The 16,523-nt window shown below is 45.9% G+C and overlaps 1 protein-coding gene across 1 annotated transcript; it reads right to left on the bottom strand.

Moving 5' to 3' along the window:
- Window positions 1-4,912: 4,912 nt before the first annotated feature.
- Window positions 4,913-16,004, bottom strand: zgc:92275 (cholesterol 7-desaturase nvd). The gene is made up of 7 exons (XM_047045548.1): window positions 15,425-16,004; window positions 9,778-9,966; window positions 9,352-9,530; window positions 9,107-9,232; window positions 8,832-8,951; window positions 7,628-7,804; window positions 4,913-7,457 (listed from the first exon to the last, which is right to left on the bottom strand). The coding sequence occupies exons 1-7, from the start codon at window positions 15,846-15,848 to the stop codon at window positions 7,296-7,298; spliced, it is 1,377 nt and encodes a 458-aa protein (XP_046901504.1). The 5' UTR covers window positions 15,849-16,004; the 3' UTR covers window positions 4,913-7,295.
- Between the last annotated feature and the right edge of the window lie 519 nt (window positions 16,005-16,523).

The following is a 16,523-nucleotide window of genomic DNA, read 5'->3' as shown; positions in this document are numbered from 1 at the left end:
CATCCACTGTCTACCCTCATTCCGCGTTGGCGTGCTGCTGCTAGAATAAGCATTACGTTTAATTAAAGGAAGTATATCATTAAAATGAATGGGCCCTGTATACAGCATCTCTGTAACAGACTAATAGTAAAATACGATGATAGGAGGATTGAATAAACTAATTTGGCTATTTTTATTTTGAGATGCCTTGTGTTTCTGGATATATCAATATGATGGAGCATATTATTGTATGTACTCAGACGAACCCCGACTCTAAAGCTGTATTAGACCTTTGAAGCTTAACCAACAGCCTCGTCATTCCAACGCGGAGGCTGAACGTGCGAGGTCTGCGGTTTCACTTGCAATCAGACGGGCTGTTCATTCAGATGGAATAGCTTTCTGCCCACAGTTCCTAATGTTGACTACATCCTCATTATTCCAAACGATGAAGTGAATTACCAGACAACTTAAGGCAGGTTAGACAATATCTTTGAGAAGCACTTTTTTCATATTTGCTGAAATAAACTTCACATAGGCCTATTAATAGCAACCAAGTCATGTAAAGGTTTGACGGTAATATGAAATCAATCCGACATCTGTGGGCGTCTCAAGACTGTAATAAACCTTACCTGTCCATCTACCTACCCACCTGCGCATTCTCTGCCCCTGCACTCAATGCGCGTCACTGTAGTTTTGTGGGAGTGCTTTTGAAGGGAGGGGGTGGCATATTTTGGTTTGAATTGTGTCAAACGGAGCTAGTTTCGCAAAACTTGCCTACACCCTGCCTTTAACAATTATTGTGCAACTCCCCACCAAATAAAAAGCCAATTATCACAACTCGAAATCATGCGTAGTTTAACCTTTTTATTGACGCAAAGCTAATGACACTTCGACTGGTTGTGGAGTCTTGTAGCTCCATTTGAAGTGATAGAACCAAGTGTCCAGTAACCACAGGGGGCACGGGATTATCTGAAGAGCCACACACTGTAGGGAAAAAATCAACTATCCTGGTTACCAAGGAAACAGGCCCTTGTCTCTCTGAAAGTCATACAGACAGACATGAATGCGAACACGGCCTAGTCTGTGTGACAACTTGTTACAGGAGAACCTTTATAGTTCGAGGAGAACTGTGAGGGCCACTTGATTTCGAAATAATTCACCAGATTTATAGATATTAAAAAGGTAAATGTGAAGGAAAACATATAATCTTCTGGCGGCTGTAGATATGAAACGTCATATTGTCAGAGGCACCAAAGATCCATTGTAATTTCATGTTTAATATCATGTGATCAATTATCAAGTCATATTGAATTGAGGAGGAAATATTCCCTCTGCCCTGGATGTTTTATACAGCGTGAGTGTCACATCTGCGCCTTGATGTCTGGAGAAATTTGCATCGTAAATTAGGGCGCAAAATGATGGAATAGTCGAGCTTACTGAAATATTAATCACACACAGAACAGCGAGGGAACAGAACAGCGAGGGAACAGACTCCCATGTTTCCTGAAATAGACTACATAGTTTATGGATTCGTGAATTGCTTTATGTTGCGTGATGAACATTCAGATTTAGTCGGCCTAACATGAAGATACCGAGCATCGCTCCATCCATACGTTGCATTTGAAAATTTTTGTATTCAATCTAGTACTTCCTTCCAACCAAAAGTACAATAATTGAGTATATGTACGCACAGTGTAAGAGCTCAAATGTTGCAGGACAGTGCGTGTGTGTGAACGACTGTCTAACGAGCACCACTTTCATGGAGGGAAAGCTAGCAGTGACACGGCCATTTGATGGACAGCGATGTAGTCTTCAACACATCAATACAGCTTTGCCAGCCAGCGGTGCAGCCGTTATGTAACAATACTCACTGCCAAAGAGCACACACAGAAACAGATGCAGAAGCCTCACACAGACACATGTGGCCACACACACACACACGCACACACGCACACACACACACACACACAAATATTCACACTTAGACACAATCCTCCCCCTCAGACGTGCATATTCACATGCACTCACATACCACCCACACAAGGGAAGGTAGAGAGAGATTAGAAAGAGAGAAAGAGGTATTAGACAGACAGAGAGAGAGAGAGTGTGTGTGAGAGAGAGAAAGAGAGAGAGAGTCTTTGCATGTGTCACACTTCACTCCCACACACCTTATCACCTAGTCTAGTAGCTGGTATTTGTATAGCAGCCACGACTTTATTTGTACACATTGCTGCATTAAATCAGAAGTCCTGCAATTCTAACTTTCTTGAAGAGAATCCAGGGATGGTGTGTTGACGAGGCAATTAGTAAATTAGTTGTAAAAAGCATAGCTGAAGACACACTACGTCTACATATGCTGAAACGAAGTCAGGAGTGAGATGGCTGAGCGGTGAGGGAGGTGGGCTAGTAATCAGAAGGTTGTCGAATCGATTCCCCGCCGTGTCAAATGACGTTGTGTCCTTGGGCAAAGCACTTCACCCTACTTGCCTCGGGGGGAATGTCCCTGTACTTACTGTAAGTCGCTCTGGATAAGGGCGTCTGCTAAATGTAAATACATTACCCACAGTAGGAGGTTAAGAGATGGGAACCAAAACCTTTTTGCTGCTGTTAGTAAATGTTGACATGTAAAAATATTCCAAACCTAACACGGGTGGGTGGACAAGTACTGTTCGTAAAGAGTGTAGTCGCTGGATAAATTATGGAGGTGCAGCTCTTCCCTCACATCCCTTCTCCGTAGGCCAATGACCAAGTGAAGCATTCACAGTGCTGAGTACTGAACCGGTAAGGACGAGAACTGATTATCTGGAATGAAACAGGAAGCACATACAGCCAGCGCTTTTCGAAAAAACGAAATAAAAGTGGAGTGTGGTCACTCGTCATGAGTGGAATTGCAATCTGGCCTACAGGACGATGTTTGAGAATTGTATCTATCAGAACTGCAGCCAATACACGTAAGCACAGAGGAGACGGCCATGCTTGGCTGCAGTACGGTAGCTAAGGATACGCAGTAGCTATTGCTGGGCTGAAATGTAGGTCAGAAGAATTTCAGCAGTGGGATGAAACTATGACAAACAGGTTTATTCCTGAGCCCGACCTTGGTCTTCACAGGCAGACGTGAGTTGTATTATAGTGGACAGGCTGCATGCCAGCCTAAACCTCTCACCTCTCTTGTGTAACTGTACAGGATGGAGCACTTGATATGCTGTGTCATTTAACCAACGTCCACTGAAGTCTAATCTTTCTATGAAGGTATATTTGCAGACATTCAATCCGAACATTTGGAACATAATTGCAAAATGTCATGTTAAAAATGACTCACACAACAAGACGATCACTTGAGAAAAAACCCTCTAATTAGACTATTTGTTCACCAGACTGAACAGCAAGATGAGCACGAGGACAGGCAGAAAAACCACCAACAGGCAGGCCAGCTCCATGACGACCAGCAGCACCAGGAGAGCCAGGTAGCAGCACCAACACCGTCCTCGAACTTGCCCCATCCTCCGGACCAGCCCAGGAGGACGCAGGCAGCATCCACACAGCCTGACCGGACCCACGCGAGACAGCAGCCTCTGCTCCAGGCCCAGGCACAGCCTTGGGGTGCTCTCTGGTTCAGTCAGGGAGTCCTCTTCCATCTGGCCTGGGCCGTGGACGCTGCTGCAGTACACGATTTCTTCCTGCATCCTCTGGATCTCCCAGTGAAGGACGGGGGTTTTCTGTCGGCACAGGGGGCACTGCACCCTGCTGGGGTCGGCCGCACGCTTCAGGATGCCGGCTAGGCAGCCGCGGCACAGGGTATGGTCGCAGTTCAACAGCACCATGCCGCGCCCGCACTCGACGTCGTACAGTTCGGAGCAGACGGGGCACTCTTCCCCCTGCAGGCTGCTGCTCTCACCCCTGACGCTTCCACCTAAACAAGGCTGGTCCGTGTTGTCTAACTCCAGCTCTGGTTGAACAGATGTCCCTTGGCCAGGCCCGTCTGTCTGGGTGAGCGTGGCGGCGGTGTCGCCATGCCAACACGGGTCCTGTCCGGGCAGAGCGAGGAGCGGGAGCTGTTTTGCTGAGTCATCCTGTCCTCGTTCTGGTTCCCACTCCAAGCCTAGAGCTTCTGTTCTGTCGAGCTCACCCAGTGGCCCGGAAAACTTCTGTCTGACAACAGGAGGAAACTTCTCCTCGGTCACGACGCTCCCTGCCTGCGCGGTCACAAGGCCATCCGCTTCATCCATGTCCATGACGGGAAGAAGAGCTCCAGAACTCCCGAGGGTGTAGAGCTCCTATCGAGGGTGTAGAGCTCCTATCGAGGGTGTAGAGCTCCTATCGAGGGTGTAGAGCTCCTATCGAGGGTGTAGAGCTCCTATCGAGGGTGTAGAGCTCCTATCGAGGGTGTAGAGCTCCTATCGAGGGTGTAGAGCTCCTATCGAGGGTGTAGAGCTCCTATCGAATGTGTAAAGCTCCTATCGAGGGTGTAGAGCTCCTATCGAGGGTGCAGAGCTCCTATCGAGGGTGTAGAGCTCCTATCGAGGGTGCAGAGCTCCTATCGAGGGTGTAGAGCTCCTATCGAGGGTGTAGAGCTCTTATCGAGGGTGCAGAGCTCCTATCGAGGGTGTAGAGCTCCTATCGAGGGTGTAGAGCTCCTATCGAGGGTGTAGAGCTCCTATCGAGGGTGCAGGCAACAACTGCGGCAGAATCTCGATTCAAAGTAGGAAGTAGAAAAGGCTTGTTGAAACGCCTTTCTCTCTAACTGGCTCTAGACTTTGATAAACACTTTCACAGATAAGGAGAGATACGTGACTAGCTGTGTGTAACACAAACATGCAACTAGCCCGGAAGCACAATGAGCACACACACTACAGACACACATATAAAACAGACACACACATAAAACAGACACAGACACACACATAAAACACACACACACACAGCAAGTCAGTAAACCAGAGTTGATTTATTCAGCAAATGCAAATCAACAGCTCTCACTGCATGATACAGTAACAAAAATAATCTTTTGAGATCATGAAAAGGGAGGGGGCTCTAAAAATATCCAAAAGAGAACATTGTGCTTTTGCACATTTGCCAGCACCCCCTTTTTCATCAACCACCTATTGGTATAATGAACCATGAAAGGTGGATCTAATCAGTCACTTCCCCCACACAGTCCCCCAGAACGAGTCCTGTGCCCTCACACGGAAGTCCTTATTAGTATGTCACATGATCAGAACCACACAGTGACACAGCAGGTATAGTTTCCTCTATCCGTTCCATAGCTACCTAGAAAGTTAGGTTATACACAGTACTTTCAACCCTATGAACCTGTGCATACCAGTGTCATGCATAGACCTGCAGGGTTTAGCCAAGCCCGCAGGAAGATCATGCCAGTGCAATCTCACTGCAATTTGTGGTTCAGAAACGAAAGAGAAATGTAATCCATATCGACAGGTTACATTTTAGATCTCTCACCCCGAGGCTAAATCTGAGTGCATAGTCACAGTTAATATTCTGCACAGTGCAGGCTACCAAGAACAGCTGAGCTACAAAATTAGTCATCTTTTCATAACAATAAAACAATTTTTTCAAAAAGACCTTCCATCCCATCTTAATTTAACCGAGAATGAAAAAGCTACAAACCTTGCAGAACAATTCTATGAGAGAGTTTGAGCAAGAAACTATTAAAATTGTGTTGCTCGGTTATTATCGTAATGTATAGACTGATCTCATGCCTGTTCATACTGTGTCTGTGTGAAGTGTGACACAATCCTCTGAAATCATTGGCAACTATTTCACATGAAGGGCAACGCGCTACACATGTACTAACAGGCTCACTGCTTCGCAGCCATCCTGTGACCCTGGCGGTGACCAATCCGATGACCCATCCGGTGACCAATGACCTTCGGGTCATTGTGACCCTTCAGTAATTGTGACCCACCGTCGTGTTGCAACAACTTTACCTAATACAAAAATAAAGTGAAGCATTTTCTTTTAACCGTCGGGCTGTCTCAGACAGACCACAACACGAATGTTACAAGAAAATGCTTTTTATTTGTTTTTGTATTGGGTAAAGTTGTCCTAACACGACGATGGGTCGTTGTGAACCTTCGGGTCACTGTGACCCTAAGCCAAGGCAGCACAAGGGTTAAGCTGACATGGTCAGCAACATAGGCTGAGCAGGAAACAATGTGGGTCAGTCTCTCTACCTGGGTTTAGTCAAGGAGCTACAATCAGCAGGCGAGGTAAATCATCCACTCAGGTCTGAGACGCACCTGGCAACCCAAAGTGCCGCCGCTAGTGCCTGAGGCTCGGAGCTGGTTGCCAGGTTTGGTCAACCATTCGCGTTTTACGCTATTGGGGAGCACTCCCTTGAACATAGGGGTCAAATGGAGTGGTTAGGGAATCGGGCTATTAATCAGAAGGTTGCCGGTCGTGCCAAATGACGTTTTGTTCTTGGGCAAGGCACTTCAACCTACTTGCCTTGGAGAGGAATGTCCCTGTTCTTACTGTAAGTCGCTCTGGATAAGAGCATCTGCTAAAATAACTAAATGTAAAATCTAGGTTTTTCGCATGTTTGAGTTGATTAAGTAGCAGGACTCAGTGGTTTATGCAAGTGCGATCCAACTGCCCGTTTTTTAGGATGCCAGAATGGATACCAAACTAAAGCCCCAACGGAAAATATGAGTTTTATATTTAAAAATAAAACTGTCTATCATACAGTACAGCAAACATAGATTAATAACCTTAGAAATATGGACAGTTTTATACTAGACACTGCACTTGCTAGTATTATTCACAACAGATATATAATCATGTAGTTCTACATCATTCAGTGCGTAACTCACACACACAGTGCATCCACAATCTAAACTGTCCACATTGGGCTAGGCAATTCTGGTGCAATTGATCCTTTTGCTTGATTTGATCATTATTACAGTAGGTCTTCATAGTTAAACGTATGAAACTAATTTTTTTGAAAGTGACATAAAAAGAGAAATGGTAAGAGGGGTCCCATTAAATAACATTCTACAGCTTCGCAGGGTAGCTAGGCACTTAACTGAAGGAGGCGGGGAATAGGGTGGGAGGGGAGGAGGGGTGTCTAGTCAAAGACCAGAGTCCCATCTGACTAGTTTCCGGACAGGTCTCCAATCTCTCCTGATTAAGACGGCTGGAAAAAGTCTTAGTCTAGTGAGATGAGTGGGCGTTTTCTTGCACCAAGTTGATGATTTCCCCTCTCCTCCGTCAGAGATCTCTGGTGACTCTTAATCACCTCCTCCTCTTCCTCTTCTTCCATCTCTGGCGACTCTTCCTTCTCCCCTGTGTGAGGGCGGTCAGAAGTCGAGGGTGTCATGCTGGAAACGCAGCCGGGGGCTGTTGTCGCTGTAGAACTGGCTGAACCAGCGTCGGTGCTTTTGGATGGAAGAGTCCTCCTTCACCAGCAGGGGCTTGGAGATGTACGTCTTGTTGTTCCAGATCATCACGTCCCGTTCAAACTGAAGCACAAAACGAATCAAACCTTTATTGATTCAGGATACACATGTCCACAGAACTGCACCTAAACCAACGTAAACCCTCAAGGAATTCATCTTTACTTTTGCTATTAGTGTATCTCACACCTGTATCCACACCAACCCCCCCCCCGTCCCCAACCCACACCTGGTACCTGAATGCACTCTGCCCTGAGGATGAACTTGGGCACCAGGGGAGGGATGTTTTTCTGGTAGAAGATGGTGTGAGACACACACTGCAGGAGAGGCTCCACAGGGGTCACGCAGTGCATGATCACCCCCCTCCCCAGGAAACTGTGGTCGAAGAGTAGGAAGACCACTCCAGGTCCCACCTGGAGCACACGGAACACATAACACAGACGGCGTCAGCGTGGCAGGAGGATTCATATCACAACGACCTCTCAGCTACTTGCTATTCCGTCGCCACTGAAACCTAGCTGAGAGCTCTGTAGATGTGCTGATGTCATAGATGGTCTTCACGTGGAAGGATTCGTGTGATAATGACACAGCTTCTGTAAGGGGCCCTGGTGAAGGCACTTCTGTTAAGACCAGAGATGTCTCCTTTGCTACTTCTGCTGTCCTGTCGCCACTGAAACCAAGCAGGGAGCTCTGATAACATGCTACTGGGTGTTGAACTGTATCTCTATGGAGATAACACGAAGCAGGTCTGTGGCAGCCAGAGTTATAGGGCCCTGTCTTGTCTGCACATGCCAAAGAGCTACTTCTGCATCACCATGGTGGCTGGGACAGCTAGTGTGGAGGCAGCCATGTCCACAAATCCCAAATATAGTCAGGAGAAGAGGAGGGCGGGCAAACCAGTGTGAATAGTCTGCCTGTTCTTCAGGGGGCTGATGTATTTCAGTAGACGTAGAGAAGTTAAATCCATGATGGGACTTGGCACTCTGTGGCCGTGCCTGTCACTGCCAGTGGACGTTGGCTGACGGTGATGACTAGTGCTGTGTAAGGCTTGGTTGAGTATCTTCGCTTTTTTATCACAATTTGTTCTTCTCTAGGGAGAGATGTTTTTTTTAAATAAATTCTGACAACTGGTCTTTGATATATGTTATTTATTCCAAAATATATTAACTTGTTTATGAGAAACTAGATGCCTGCCAGCATTCTTGTCTGTCTGTCTGTCTGTCTGTCTGTCTGTCTGTCTGTCTGTCTGTCTGTCTGTCTGTCTGTCTGTCTGTCTGTCTGTCTGTCTGTCTGTCTGTCTGTCTGAAAGCTTGTCTGTCTGAATGCTTGTCTGTCTCTGTGTTTTTGTGTATCTGTCTGTCTGTGTCTGTCTGCATGCTTGTCTGTCTGCATGCTTGTCTGTCTCTCTGTGTTTGTGTGTATCCGTCTGTCTGTCCGTACCTGTCTGGCTACTACATCCACGTCCAGCAGAGGCCAGTGGCGTCCGAACACAGTCAGAGCGTGTTTCACCAGCATCTGGGAGCAGTGCTTGTTCGGCTCTGCCTCAGGTTCCCACTGCACCTGTACCACACACACACACACACACACACACATGCACATACACATGCACACACACAGGCGCAAACAGCAACATTTAGCAAGACTTCAAAATGTATTATTGTTTTTGACTTGTTATAAAAAAAATAGGGTTAGGGTTAGTGACCCTCAGAGCTAACCTTCCAGTCATGACGAACAAACTCCCAGGTCTTGCTGTTGGTGTAGCGCAGGTCCACGCCACTCATAATACCTGGCGTGTGCAGGTGAGCCAGGTGGGCTATATCTGCTGCATTCTCAGGTATTTCCTGAAGGGGACCGTCACACAAACACACACAGCCGACAGAGACTCAACACCGCACATGAATAACCTTCAACACACACATCAACCAACTGCATATTCACACAGTCAGGTTTGGAGACACACCTCTATGTGTGCGTTGATGAAGTGTTCGGTGCGCCCTCGGTAAACCCAGTCCCCCCGAGCGATCTCCTCCTGCTCCGGCACCACCCACTCGGGCTGCTCCCCATCACAGTGGAACCAGACCAGAACCTGTCCGTTGGTCTCATGGCTGGGCCAGCACCGCACCTTGGCAAACTCAGGTACTGGGGGTACGGCATGGGAGGGGGGGGAGGGGGGGTAACACATTTTTGTTATCTGTCAACAACAAAATCCTTGTGGAGATATTTTCAGTTTTCAAAAAGATTCATTGCGGTTTCTCTCCAACTGGTTCATCCAATCTCCTGTCCGGTATTTTTTCTGGGTAAGTGCCTGCCCCTTTTCCAAACAGTTTCCAGTCAGGTTATAGACATTCCCTGTTTCAAACTAACTAATAATGTTTTAGTCACCAACCTTTCTCTGCGTAAGGGATCCTCACGCACTTTCCATCCTCCCCACGGAACTGCCAGCCGTGGAAGGGGCACTCGATGCACTCTCCGACCACCCGCCCTCCCACGGCCAAGTTGGCACCCAGATGGGGGCAGTAGGCGTCTACCACATAGGCCTTGCCGTCCTCTCCCCGAAACACGGCAACCTGCTCGCCTACGACGACAAACCAAAGAGGCATGGTGGGGGTAAGGATTTAAAAGACATGGACCAATTTTTATGTGAGCAGTGTTGTAGTACTCGAGATCGATCTCGAGACCACGTTTTGAAGGTATCGTTCTCGTCTCGGAATAGACCGCCTTTTTACTCGGTCTTGTCTCTGTCTCGGACAAAAAGGACTCAGGATTTTATTTTAATACCGGTCAAGACTAGCCTGGTCCTAACCAGACTCTCGTACTTTTCATTTGTACAGAGAGTCTGGGCTCGCTCCATTGACTTCCTTGAAGGCGGGTAATCTGTTGAAGTTTAAAACTATTGGATCTGCCCAGAGCCACTCCGGATCTGCCAGAACCAATGTTAGCCTTAGCCAACTCCTTCACCATTAACGGAACTAGCTGGAAAATCAAACGTACCCCGTGGGAATCAAAGATTGTTCTTGCTCCGGATTTAACTTCTGGATATACGGCAGAGTTGCCACAATGGACAGAATGGTTTCGCTCGCATCTTTCTCCGCAGCCATTGCGGAACTAAAACTCAAACTAGCGCACAACATCAACTTCGTAGTTCTCAGCCACTCCCTCGGTTCGCTGATTGGACCGGTAAAAAGTTTACCTGAGACATCTGACTAATATACCTAAAGCCCAGACGCAGTACATAAACAAATAGAAAATTGAGCGGAAATGCGTAGGAGGCACAATTGCAGGAATAGGCCTATCACTAAATTGCCTGTGCATTGTTTAATTTATTTGTTAATATCATTACTGTTATTGGACGCAAAACGTCACGCAACCAAATGCAACCAATAACTAACACATTTCTCATTTGAATTTACCCATCACCCTCCTCGCACCCCAAAAGTGAATGAGGAAGATAAGTGAAACAGATCTGTCTGAAGATGTTGGCCAAATCAGCTATAATTATATTTGGTTACCTGAACCACAAATAGTTTACAATAACATCCAAAAGAAAACACTGCCGACTGGGACTAGGTCTACATCAAACTTTTACCGGCATTTAGAAAGAAAACATTAAAAAAAGGTAAGCTGGGCGTAAGGCTAGCAAAGCTAGCTAACTAACGTTTGAAATCTCTTCCCCCATTACACAGACATTTAGCGAGTATTAGCTATAGACTACTGTATGTAGGCCTAACATAGTATGTTTCAGGGCGTTAGTGTCAGTTGCTTGACAGATTTTGTTTGTGATAACGAGCCAGCTAGGCCACATAAAGCTGACATGTAGCTAATGATTAAAGTTATGTTACAGTACATCAACGTTAACTCATGTCATGCTGCATACCTCTCCCGACTTAATAATGTTAAGTTAAATGCCACATTTTTTGTTCAGATACACAGTTACAGATCCATTCTAACTTTTTACCCAGTCAAACCCTACTGCTTGTGTAATTTGAGTGGTCTTGACTCGGTCTGGCCCTGCCTTGGTCTTGTCTTGGTGTTGATGCACTCTGGTCTTGGTCATGACTTGGTCTCGGTTAAGGTGGTCTTGACTACAACTCTGAGTACAGATCTGTACAATGTGTTATTATCACACTGTCTCGATCGAACAAGCCTGCAGTTCTGTGTGTGTCCACTGTGTGTCCCCACTGTTCAAGTCTCCAGATCAGTGGCACCTAACAGCTTTCAGTTTGTATACTGTCGATTTGAAAGGTGGAGTGTGTATCAAAGCTGAAAGATACAAAAGGTTTAAGAGATACAAATCGTTTAGGAAAATATCAACGTCACACAAAACGCCCCTCTTCTTCACGCGGGCTGTGAAGCGTGTTCCTTTCTCAGGAATCGACCTGACTTGTCTGATGTTGGTTATTCAGGCTATACGGTATGTGTGGCACGTAGTCCATAAGCCCTTTTTTAGTGTGATAGCCGGTCAGATGGAGTCCCTCACGATAGCTGTGGCCAAAGACCGAAGCCTCAGCCTATCTGGCCGTGGCTGAATGACCCCGCAGGGCTTGGATTACTCTCAGATTAGCCCTGCCCGTCACTATAGTTCAGATGGGACAAACCTGGCCACGCTGGGCCAAGCAACTCCCGGTTAAACCCTTAGACACCTGGGATGACAGCAGCTACAGAGGGAACAGAGAGTGTGCGTTACAGACATGACACGACCGAGGCAGCGAGATTAAAAACCCCTTGTGCTGCCTTGCGTAGGGTCACAATGACCCGAAGGTTGCGACAGCTTCACCCAATACAAAATAAATTAAAAATGTTTTATTTTAACCTTCGCGCTGTGGTGGTTCTGAGACAGCCTGACAGTTAAAAGAAAATAAAGAAAATACTTCACTTTATTTTTGTATGGGGTAAAGTTGTCGCAACACGACGGTAGGGGTCACAATGACTGAAGGGTCACAATGACCTGTAGATAACACAAGGGTTAAGCAGAGTGTCGTTAGATGCTGTGATGTGTATAAGATTGGATTGGGCTGGATGTTCCGGAGTGGGCTGGATGTTCCGGAGTGGACTGGATGATCCGGAGTGGGCTGGATGATCCGGAGTGGGCTGGATGTTCCGGAGTGGACTGGATGATCCGGAGTGGGCTGGATGTTCCGGAGTGGACTGGATGATCCGGAGTGGGCTGGATGATCCGGAGTGGGCTGGATGTTCCGGCGTGGACTAGTTGTCTGCTTCAGAACTCAAAGCTATGCGAGCGATGCAGAACACTTGATTTGGGTCGGTTCAACAGAAACTAAGACAGGCACTTATTGGTGGGTGGACAAATTGGCACAGACGGGAAGAGATGGACAGAGTGAGAGACAGAGGGAAAATTAGATGAGTGAGAATCTATAAGGAGCAGAATAAAAAGCCCCATAAAGTAATATGGGAAGAGAAACTATCAATCAAACTTAGGTTTGGTCTGAGCATTGCTTTTCACAGCCAACATATAGATAAGTGGCAGTCATAATTCCTATTTGACTACAAAATCTGATTACGTTGACAGTGCGTGTGACTGGCTCCTCCCATCTTTCTCATAACACTCTTGGCAGAAAATTACATTTCAGAATGACTTGAGCAATAACAGCTGCAATCGTTAGTGTAAAGCCCAGAAGGAGATGTGGGAGGCCACGGCAAGAACACAAATCGTACATGAGGAAGTATGATGTGGCCAAAAAACTTTACAATAGGTAGAGACAAAGAGTTGGTCAAGCTTTTAAACCCACAAGAGACCGTGTACTGTACCTGGTTCTGTACCTGCATAAAAAATATATATTCCATTGAAGCAATTACTATATGTTGTATTGAGAAAGGCTGCTGTAAACTAATTACCCAAGACTGAAATAGCAACCTCAGAAAAATGAGGAACAACTGTTAAGACATTTCCTGCATGAATCATCATGCAGGAAAGTCATACTGCAACTTAAATTGTAATTAATTCACAAAATAATCGAAAAAAGATATAGAGAATAGTAATTATTTTTAAAAAATGTGGTTACAACCAGTACAGTAACTTTAAATGTTTCTTTTGGAAAAATGCCAAAGCTTGTACAGCTTATTTCCCTTGAGGCATATTGGAAAAGGCAGTTGATCAGGCCATCTTCCACGTATTATTTTATTTCAAAAGGTTCTATGTCCAAAATATTATTCCTCTGTGTAGTTTGGTCTCCCTTGTGTTTACACCAAATAACAATGTGAGCTGGACAACATGAGGGAACTCACAGCCATCATTTAGCAAAGCTCCACATGGCAGGAAGGAGAGCAAGGAACAGAGCTGTTGTAAACAGCTGATGCAAGGTCAGTCAAATTCCGTAGAATATGTTACTCATGCCTGCATTGGTGTTTACCTGGTAAACTCGAATAGATGAATGCCTCATGATACAATGTCTATACTTGACTATTTCGCCCACGTTGCCTTCATTTCATGCTATGCAGCAAACGCTACTGCGGTACTTTTGGTGGCGCGACACGTCGCTCCATCTCTTAATGTTGTTTATTTATTCTCCGCAAATGCAAACCCCTTATCAGAACAACGTCCCACATGGAACAGCACGTCCTTGGGTCTTGAGCAAGACACCGGGTGATGTTCAGCTCCATAAACTGCCCAGCTCACGAAATCATAGAGACACAAACACACACACATACATAGATTCCAGGATTCGATGCCTGGGGTCATCTGACTGCAGGCCAGAGGAGGAGCCAAGCCCATAGCATAACTCGGAGCAGGAATATTCACGACAAATAGGACTAAGCCTGTTCTAACAGGAATCTCTCCTTTCCCCATTCATTGAGCTTACGTTCACATTTCTATTCATTTAGTAGATGATTTTGATCTTTACTAAGTGGGTGTAGTTGACTGTATTGCTGAATCATTCAGAAGTCAGCATATAGGCCTATTGACAGCTGTCACTCTGCACAGAACACAGGCCTACTGTAGTCGGAAGTTAATATCCATCTGAATATTAAATTTTATTTTTCTTAAAAAAACAAAACAAGTAGTTTCAATGACCACTGCCTGAAATGACGATGTTCGTCAAAGAAACAGCGTCTACAAACTTCTAGAATCTTAAACAATTACTGAGGGACTAGCAGTGACATTAACTAATTGTGTGGCACCTGACAACCAAACACTGGGACAATCAAACTGTGCTGGTTCTCAGGTAACAATGCAACAATAAACCGAAGCGTTTCCAGGCTGCTCAACGCAAACTGTCGTAGGCTACCTTAACAAAGACAAGACGCCCAAAGTCTCACCACAAAACTAGGACCTTGAAAAACAATAGGATTAATCTGGAACCTCGGTTTGGCTGCAGATCAAGGTGCTCCTTCTAAATTGGCAGGGCACTTACATTGATCTGTACTTAGTTCAGAAGGGAGAGTGTGACTGAGTGGATAAAGCATTCGACTAAAGATCAAAAGGTCGCAGGTTCTGGACATTGATAATAGCGTCTGATCACATTAATATGCACATTGTTTTTGCCCAGTTATTACAACTGTTTTGACCTGTCAAGGGCAAGTGCAATTTGAAAACCCATGTCATGACTACAATGACCATGCATTCTCTACAGCTGTTCTATCCCAAGCTACACTGGTGACACTCAAAACACCGCAGACCACCTAAAAAAGTAAAATCATCTAAATGTAAATTACAACTGACGCAGAATAAAGTTTTAAACGTATGCAGCCTATAGAAGCCGCGTACGTCGCCTGATTTGCTAAAGTTGTTGCCGCATGCGAGTTGACACAGGCGAGAAAATAAGGGCTCGAGCGTGTCCAGTCAGCATCTTTAACTCCCAACTGCGCGATATTGGACTGACCTCGTACAACCGTCCTGTTATAAAACAGACTGAAGAGGTATTTTTATCGAGTGCCTGGCAGCTAATTCCTCGGCGTGATCTTTCTCAAATGTCAGATTCAGAATTATTTAAGGATAAACTGCATGGGTCTAGCCCGAGCCAGGGTCATAGGACAATAATAAATAACCAGGGAGTCAAGTGTTAATTGTTTCATACCTAACACAGTTATGTTTTTCACATCCCCACGTTCCAGCATGTGAGAATCCAGAACTCGATACCAGCCGTTAGGATACACCGGTGGCAATTCTCCAGTTTTCCGTCTCCGACGCACTTGGTTAGCAGCTTGAGCGCGGGAACGGCCATCCTCCGCTATGTACCCGACCTCATCCGGCGTTCTGAGTAGCTCAAGAGGAGAAAAGAGGAGTCTATACAGCCAGCCCATTACAAGAAGTAAAATCCCTGCGATGATGCACACCACAGCTCGGGCTGGTGCGCCTACTAGTCCAGTTTTCCTCCATACCTCCGGGTACCCACCGCCTATCCAGTCCAACGGATCTCTCGCCTGCATTATCAGCAGTGCGCCCATGCTTATTCCGATAATCGCTGCCACCTTGCCGGAGGAAAGGTTGGGACTCTCCATCCTCAACCGCTCGGGCTGATCCACTCTCCACAACGCTGTCCTGTCCGTTTAAAGCGTGTCGCAGTCGCGTTGTCACTGTCAGAGTAGCCTGTCTGAGTACGGCTATTTGTGATGGGTCACAGTCCTCTTGTGGCGTTGTAGGTTAGCTAGGTTTGTGTCATGTTTTTTATTCGTTAGGGGTGGCAACCATATGAACCTGGGAGTCATTGCGTCGGGGAAACAGCATGCGCCACTATTGAGCCACGCCCCCAAGGTGAGCAGGGGCATATAGGCAAATCCAAACCCAGCCATTTCAACAGCTATTTACAGTTTTTCACAATTGCTAAAACACTTCTCGGATTCAAATTTTCAGTGGCCTAAACCCATTTGTCGAATCAGACACTCTTTTGGCAACACTCTAAACACATTCTCATTCTGTAAAACCCTTTTGCACTGTGATGCACTTTGGCTGCAAAATGGTAAACACAGGCAGCAAACAGTAAACACAACTACAACACAGTTGTCATCTGTAAAACACAATGACTCAAAATTGTTCACACTTGTTTCTAATGGTGGTTTGGGACAATGTAAGCTTTCACCGTGTTGTCCGTATACGAGAATAGTTCAACATTAACCAGCATTTTTTGAACTGTAAATAGTTGCTTTCCACCAAACAACCCTTTTCTCAACCCTATT

This window comes from Hypomesus transpacificus, chromosome 22 (genome assembly GCF_021917145.1).
Source record: "Hypomesus transpacificus isolate Combined female chromosome 22, fHypTra1, whole genome shotgun sequence".
NCBI classification, from domain to species: Eukaryota; Metazoa; Chordata; class Actinopteri; order Osmeriformes; family Osmeridae; genus Hypomesus; species Hypomesus transpacificus.
Note: the sequence above shows the minus strand (reverse complement) of the source record. Positions and strands in the feature narration are given on the sequence as shown.